Here is an 8,139-nt window from a genome sequence, read left to right as displayed (position 1 = left end):
CTTAGCTGGTTTCAGTCCAGATCTGCAGCTTTGGGAGTGTGCCCAGACCCTGGGTCTGTGTTGCAGTAGGCTAGCATGTCTTACTCAACAATACAAGGTTCTGGAAGCCCATGCAGTTAGGGAAAATGGGCTCAGAGGTAATTTCAGCACATCAGGTGACAGTCCCAAATGAGGGTCTCTGTGACCGAACCCATCACACTATGCACTTGGGTTTCCTGCATTTCCAGAAAGCATCCCAGCCACTGAGTGATGTGCTCTTCCAGTCTGGGTTGCACTCAATCTTTGTTCTACTCTGGTTAACTAATAAAATAACCATTGGAACATAGACGTGAAGTTGAGCATCTCACTCTAGAGGTGGGTGCCCCTAGCCACCAACCCACAGAATCATTCTCTCTTTCTGGCCGTGTGATTCTTCCCGTGTTTTGTGCAATGATCTCATTTGGGACCTGCAGACCCTGTTGGAATACAAACCAATTAATAATAATAACAATACAATAATGAAAAATGCAACCACAGGCGCTGCGAAATTACATTGCAATGGGCTGGGAATTGAATTCACCTGTTTCCACTCCCCATCACTAAACCAGTAAAGGGTTAAACATTTCAAGAATTGGTTAGGAGTTTATTCATTGCTTTCCTCAAAGCGTCCTTCACCTCCGTGTTCCTCAGGCTGTAGATGAGGGGGTTCAACATGGGGATCACCAGCGTGTAAACTACAGAGGTCACTTTGTCTGTGTCCATGGAATAGCTGGAGGTGGGACGTAAATACACGAAGATGACGGTTCCAAAAAGCAGGACCACAGCGGTCAAGTGGAAAGTGCAGGTGGAGAAGGCATTGCGCTGGCCCTCAGCAGAGCGGATCTGCAGGATGGTGGAGATGATATAGACATAGGAGAGGAGGACAGTCACAAAGCTGCTCCCTGTAATGCAACACATGAAAGCAAACACCACAATCTCATTGATGCGGGTGTCAGAGCAGGAGAGCGCCAACAGAGCGGGGATGTCACAGAAGAAATGATTGATGATGTTGGAGCTGCAGAATGACAGCCGAAATGTACAACACGTGTATATCATTGAATCCACAAACCCCACAGCATACACCCCAGCCACCAGCTCTTTACAAAGCTGCCTGGACATAGTGACCGTATAGAGCAGCGGGTTACAGATGGCCACATAACGGTCATACGCCATCACAGCCAGCAAGAGGCAACCAACATCTGCAAAAGTGACAAAGAGATACATTTGCACAGCGCAGGCCGTGTAAGAAATGCTTTTCCTCTCGGCAAAGAAATTCAGCAGCATCTTCGGGAAAATTACTGAAGAATAGCAGAGGTCACAGAAAGACAAATTACTGAGGAAAAAGTACATGGGGGTGTGGAGTCGGGGATCAATCGTGATTAACAAGATCATTCCCCCATTCCCCACCAGGGTGATACCATAAGTCAGTAGGAACACCACAAACAGGGGAACCTGCAGCTCTGGACGATCTGTCAGTCCTGAGAGAATGAACTCAGTCACCTCCGAGTGATTTCCCTTTTCCATCTCCTCTGAACAGAGATCAGGCTGCTACAGAGATGTGGGCAGGTGGATGGTGTGGAAAACCTGTCCCTTCTCTGTAATCAAGTAAGTGAAGATAAATGGAGATCAGTTTCCTCATGGACATCAGTACCTGCTCCGGGACGGGCTTAGTCCACATAGTCAGATGTACACAGCTTGTAATTCCAGGTGTTCGATAAAATGCACAAGCTGTGCAAATACAATGACACGCAGGTTAATCATTCCCCCCACACAAACACTCCTGTTCACTAATATGAACAGAAAACAGTAACTTGTGACTGTGCTGTGAGAGAATCAGCTGAAGGGATTATTCCTTAACTAAAGAAGGGGTGAGAGTAAAGGAATGTCAATCTTTCCACTCTCTGTGGTAAATTTGCTCACTGTGCTGATTAAGCTTTTTGGCATTGACTGGAGCCTGTATGAAAACCCAGAGACATAATGGGAAGCCCTGGCTTCATTGACTATGTAATTGCCTATTTTCTCCAACCCAGGAGGTCGCTCCTTTAGCTGAAGCTGTAGGAGATGGGGCTGAGGCGTTAAGTGCTGGAGGTCTGGAATTCAATACCTGCTGATCCCCATGGTGTCTGCCTGTGTGCGTGTGACTGTAATTCCGGACAATAGCACATACCTGCTGAGAAGAGAGAGAGAGACGTGGTGACATTTCCCCATCGATAGAAACTGCCAGTTTGGAGGATTTGGAAAGTTTTATAGTGAGATTTGTGATCTTTGGGACGTGATCCCTGAAGCAATGGGAATACCTGAGCTGAGAGAGACAAAACACCTAATTAATGTGCACAGTGAACCCAAGCCACCGTTGGTGTAACTCATGTCCTGGGGATTAATTTGGTTCACTGTTTTCTACTGTGTTATTAAATGATGCAATTTCTACCAGAGTTACAGAATATGAGGTTAGAGGTATATTTCATCATGCTGTTTTCAGTGCAAGCCGAAGGGCTTCATAGAGCTGATCCACAAAGGGGATTTTTTTGTGGAGACTGAAAGCTTTTGGCTGAAAACTTAACATTTCGGCTTGGAAATACCACTGGGGTGCATCAGATACCACACACCACCAATCTCTTCCATGGACCAGGCTCCAAGGCTGGACTCCATCCCCCATGATGCATGATGGTCTCTCCCCTTTCTGAACTGCCCTGGAACATCACCAGAGTCCCACAGCCCATCAGAAAAACTGCTCAAGAAAAATTTTCAACCAACCTTAGCAACAGGTCTGGAATCAAAGGCACAGGCAGTTAGATACAGCTGAAACATACTAATTGTTTCAGAATCACCTCATTGTCCCGACCCCAATAGATGAAATGTAAAACCTGTAAGACATGTTAGAGTACTACAGATTATCTATCTTTCTATCTAAAAATCCATCCATAGGACGCCAATCACCATGGTATTCTAAGTCCTTCCCTTGCCAGGTTACTCCCCAAAGTAGGAAGGATAGGTTCAAGCATCGTTCTTGATGGAGACCACAGGATGACCAGAGGAGCTTAGGAGGAGACCACAGCCATCTGCCCTCCATTGTGAATTTGATGTTTCTATGTTCCCTCTACTGTTTTCCATCCATGTGCAGACTGAATATTGTTATGTGCAGCACCAATATCGAGGTCATTTATTGTGCATACTACACCGAGATAGAATATATATTTTTAAAAGTTCCTAGGTATGGAAGAAGAAGAGAGAATATTAAATCAATGGATAATGAACAAGAAAATTGTTAATTAAGATGCTTAAGATGCTTATTTAATATGAAACCAAATAAAAAGAAAAATAACACTGCCCTTGGAGTACATATATTTTATCATCCTTTTCTAAGAACTCAAGCTAGTAAACACAGCAAAATGTGGTGTACTGACAACAGCTATACAAATAAAACAAAGTCATCATGTTCATTAAGTGAAAGCATAAAAAATATGCCCCAGAGGCCCCATTAAATAACCTACTCCTACCACAGACCACTAAATCTTCAGGGAAAGCTGCTCTCGCAGAATGAAGCGTCTGCCAAAACACTAACATGCTATGGACTTCTGCAGATCACAAAACTATCCCCCTTGTATGCATATTATCTGCACACAGAGTTCAGCTTTAAGATGCTAAATAAATGTATGAGTCAACTAGAAATGCTCTCACCACAAATAGTAATACAATATTTGCTGATATTGGAAAGGAGAGTATAAGGCATTCACTCGGGATTATACAATGTCTCTGGAATGTCAACTCTTCCTTTGATTAATACTTCACACACATAGAACAGTAAAAATAAGTAATAAAGTGACACAGATAGGAAAACAAAGCCACACACAAAGAAGTGACAACACTGAAAATATGAAGGGAAGTAAAACATCAAGTGGTTGGTGATAGGTATTTTAAATGCATGTTTAGGACCCACTCAATGCAAGTGCAACAGAGCCCTGTAGAAACAGGCAAAGTTCTCCCGCTTTCACATTGTGTGTGTCACCAACTCAAAAACTCAGAGTAGACTGACTCATTATATTTTTACTTGCCCTGCAGGGCATTAATACATGGCTTTGAAGTAGGGATCTCTCTGCAAACTCCAAAGAGCTTGCAAATAAGGTCTTTATCCTACCCAACACCTAGCATCCCCACCAAACCTAGTGCTGCTTGCTACTTATGAGTCAAAGGGAGTACTCTGAAGAGCCAAAACTACACCAGATAGCAAAGATCTGGCCTTAATGGTTTCCAATACCTCTCCCCAAACAAATGCTAAAACTTAATGGAAATCTGGACATTTGTTTGGGGAGAGCTGTCTCTCTCCTGCACCGTGGCAGTCACCTGGCTGGGACGGAGTGGGGTATCTCCCCCGCCGCAGCAGCCACCAAGCTGGGGCTGGGAAGGAGGGCCATCTCTCCCCAGCAGCTGCAGCCCTGGAGCTGGAGAGAGTCACATCTCTTTCCAGCTGGCACAGCCATGCACGTCCCAATTTCCCCTAACTCCCTATCTCACCCAAATTCTCCCTCACCTACTCCCTATTCCTCCCAAGGCTACCAACTCATCTTATGCATGCATCCTCTCCAGGGTCAAGGTGCATGGCCCTTCACTCCCTCATGCATGGTCACCCAGGCACACACCTTAGAGGGAACTATGGAAAGGACCCTTCTGAATGGAATCACTATTATAAAAATGGCATGTTGGATGATGGCGGTGCAGGTTTTGACAGATGAGAGGAAGAGATTGATTTTTATGGTTTCACACGCAAAGAGTAGCCTTCACCTTTCTAGGCAAATGCCTTTTATTTCACAGGGAAAGAGCAATTCGAGAATGAAAAATAGTAAACTCCCTGTGAAAGAGGGGACAATTTAATTTCTATGCCCTTCCATGCTGGGATCTCTTCAATGCATGGCCAGGGATTTCATCTTGTGAAATGACCCAGTTGTAACACTAACAGCTCCTATACATTGCATATATCCATTCTCTTCCTACAGGTCTCAGGGCTTGTTTTTTCTGAAATAGAGATGAGCCCTTCCTGCTCAATCTCCTGCATGGAGATGTTCCTAGTGGCAGCCTCTTATCCCTGCACAGCAAGCTGGTGAAGCTAGGGAAGATAGAATGTGCATACTCCCCTGCCTTATAGTGACATCACACAGGCAGAGAGGGCATCATTAGACCTTCTACATTCCTCAACTTGTCCCTAACAAAGATGCTCACGGCTTGTCTGTACTGTGCCTAGGTTTGCTGGATATGGAGAGACTTGCTTAAAGAGGTAATCATAACATGGACACTACCCATTAGACCACATCCCCTGCTGGTGTAAATGGATGCCTCTCCCTGGGAGTCATTGGGCCTGTCATAAACATAAAGGGAAGGGTAAACACCTTTAAAATCCCTCCTGGACAGAGGAAAAACCCTTTCACCTGTAAAGGGTTAAGAAGCTAGGATAACCTTGCTGGCACCTGACCACAATGACCAATGAGGGGACAAGATACTTTCAAAGCTGGAGGGGGGGAGAAACAAAGGGTCTGTGTCTGTCTGTGTGATGCTTTTGCCGGGGACAGAACAGGAATGGAGCCTTAGAACTTAGCAAGTAATATCGCTAGATAGGTGTTAGATTATGATTTCTTTAAATGGCTGAGAAAATAAGCTGTGCTGAATGGAATGGATATTCATGTTTTTGTGTCTTTTTGTAACTTAAGATTTTGCCTAGAGGGATTCTCTATGTTTTGAATCTAATTACCCTGTAAGGTATTTACCATCTTGATTTTACAGAGGTGATTCTTTTTTACTTTTTCTTCTATTAAAATTCTTCTTTTAAGAAACTGAATGTTTTTTTTTCATTGTTCTTAAGATCCAAGGATTTGGGTCTGTGTTCACCTATGCAAATTGGTGAGGATTTTTACCAAACCTTCCCCAGGAAGGGGGGTGCAAGGTTTTGGTGAAGATTTTGGGGGGAAAGATGTTTCCAAATAGGCTCTTTCCTAATAAAATAAACCCAGTTAGACATTTCATGGTGACAGCGAAAGTCCAAGGGCAAAAGGTAAAATAGTTTGTACCTTGGGGAAGTTTTAACCTAAGCTGGTAAAAGTAAGCTTAGGAGGTTTTCATGCAGGTCCCCACATCTGTATCCTCGAGTTCAGAGTGGGGAAGGAACCTTGACACGGCCAGATTCACAGCTGGTGTAAATCAGCAGAGCTCCATTGAAACCAAAGGGCCAGATCTTCAAATGGTGTGAATCTGAGCATGTTTTGAATTGTGAATGGGACAACATACCAAGACACAATCACTTGACATCTTTAAATCAAGACTGGCCTGATTCCAGGGCTTGGTCTGTTTAAAGACTATAGACATACCCAAGTAGAAGGGGTGCTTGTGAGAGGTGGGTGCCACACTGTTACAGACCCCTAAAGTCATTAAAGGGTTCCCTTAGAGATTGTCCTAACAGCAACCCTTGTCCATACACAGAAACCCGGTCAAGTTAGGGAAGAGAGAATCCGCATTATCCCCCTGCCCTTTAGTGATGTCACACAGGAGGGTGGGGCTTCACTGAAACCTGTTTCATTCCTTAACAGATCCACTGAGGGAAATTTTTCACTTGTTTAACATCTCCCCAAAATGTAGGGCTGTATTCATACCTTAATGAATGAGAGCAGAGAGATGTCAAATCTAGCAAGTCATTGATGGAGGAGCACTGGGTCTGCTGAATTTGTCCCCTGTCCTAGGTCCCCTTGGAAGGCCTTTTTCATGAACTGTCTAGGATGTAGAGGTAGATCCGGACTTCACAGAGACCAGACCAGAAGTTAACACGATTTGAATCCATGTTAACTCCTGCTGGGTCCCCTCCACAGCTGGATCCCCAGATTAGGTACCAATTGGGAGCAGGTTAAACACATTATGAGCCATTGCTGTGTGCTTCTTTGGAGGTGGGAGGGATGGGAGTGAAGAGTTTCATGGTGATAGAATGAATTCACATTCCCACAGGCTTTAAAGGGTGTTACTGTGCAATCTAGGGGTTGTTCCCATGGAATTTGTTCTGATTGTGCTGCTGATTACATGGGTCTATGGGTGTGGCTACACCTGTTTGGTATGCTTCACAGACAGGAGTCCTCTCGCATTCTAGGTTTCATATGTTTGAATAGCTGATTTTTTGTCTTGTATTTGGGAGAGTGTAGCTTGTCGTGGGGGTGGAATTGTTTGTGGATTTTTTTGTTTTGTTTTGTTGGCTTTTTAACTTATGCCTTATAATGTATCATTTGAAAACTCATAATTTGCTGATTAGAATTGTCCTGATAAAATATGTGTGGCATGTGAAGTCATAAGATTACATTGTATGGTGTTTTCTGAAAACATCCACTCAATGTGCAGCAGCAGTCAAAAAAGTGAACAGAATGATGGGAATCATTAAGAAAGGGACAGATAATAAAACAGAAAATATCATCTTGCCTCTATATAAATCCATGGTATGCCCACATCTTGAATACTGCGTGCAGATGTGGTCGCCCCATCTCAAAAAAAGATATATTGGAACTGGAAAAGTTTCAGAAAAGGGCAACAAAAATTATTAGGGCTATGGAATGGCTTCTCTATGAGGAGAGATTAATAAGACTGGGACTTTCTGGCTTGGAAAATAGATGACGAAGGGGGATATGATAGAGGTCTATAAAATCATGACTGGTGTGGAAAAAGTAAATAAGGAAGTGTTATTTACTCCTTCTCATAACACAAGAACTAGGTGCCACGCTATGAAATTAATAGGCAGCAGGTTAAAAAAAAAACAAAAGAAGTATTTTTCACAGAATGCACAGCCAACCTGTGGAACCCCTTGCAAGAGGGTGTTGTGAAGGATAAGACTATAACAGGGTTCAAAAAAGAACTAAATAATTTCATGGAGGATAGGTCCATCAATAGCTATTAGCCAGGATGGGCAGGGATGGTGTCCCTAGCCTCTGTTTGCCAGAAGCTGGGAAAGAGCGACAGGGGATGGATCACTTGATGATTACCTGTTCTGTTCATTCCCTCTGGGGCACCTGGCATTGGCCACTGTCTGCCTTCTTGTGTATGAGACTCTCCTGTGATTGTGGTATGGCACTCAATTTATTTCTGATTATCTCTACATCTACC

General features: G+C 43.7%; 1 protein-coding gene across 1 annotated transcript; it reads right to left on the bottom strand.

Moving 5' to 3' along the window:
* Positions 1–603: 603 nt before the first annotated feature.
* Positions 604–1,542, bottom strand: LOC144266328 (olfactory receptor 5G9-like). Its single transcript, XM_077819778.1, has one exon. It carries the CDS (start codon positions 1,540–1,542, stop codon positions 604–606), a length of 939 nt encoding a protein of 312 aa, XP_077675904.1.
* Positions 1,543–8,139: the final 6,597 nt, after the last annotated feature.

This window comes from Eretmochelys imbricata, chromosome 6 (genome assembly GCF_965152235.1).
Source record: "Eretmochelys imbricata isolate rEreImb1 chromosome 6, rEreImb1.hap1, whole genome shotgun sequence".
Lineage (NCBI taxonomy): Eukaryota > Metazoa > Chordata > Testudines > Cheloniidae > Eretmochelys > Eretmochelys imbricata.
This window is presented reverse-complemented; position numbering and strand designations above follow the sequence as displayed.

What these genes read in the sequence shown, in the direction of transcription:
- LOC144266328 (XM_077819778.1), bottom strand. Translation starts at nt 1,542, where the DNA reads ATGGAAAAGGGAAATCACTCGGAGGTGACTGAGTTCATTCTCTCAGGA.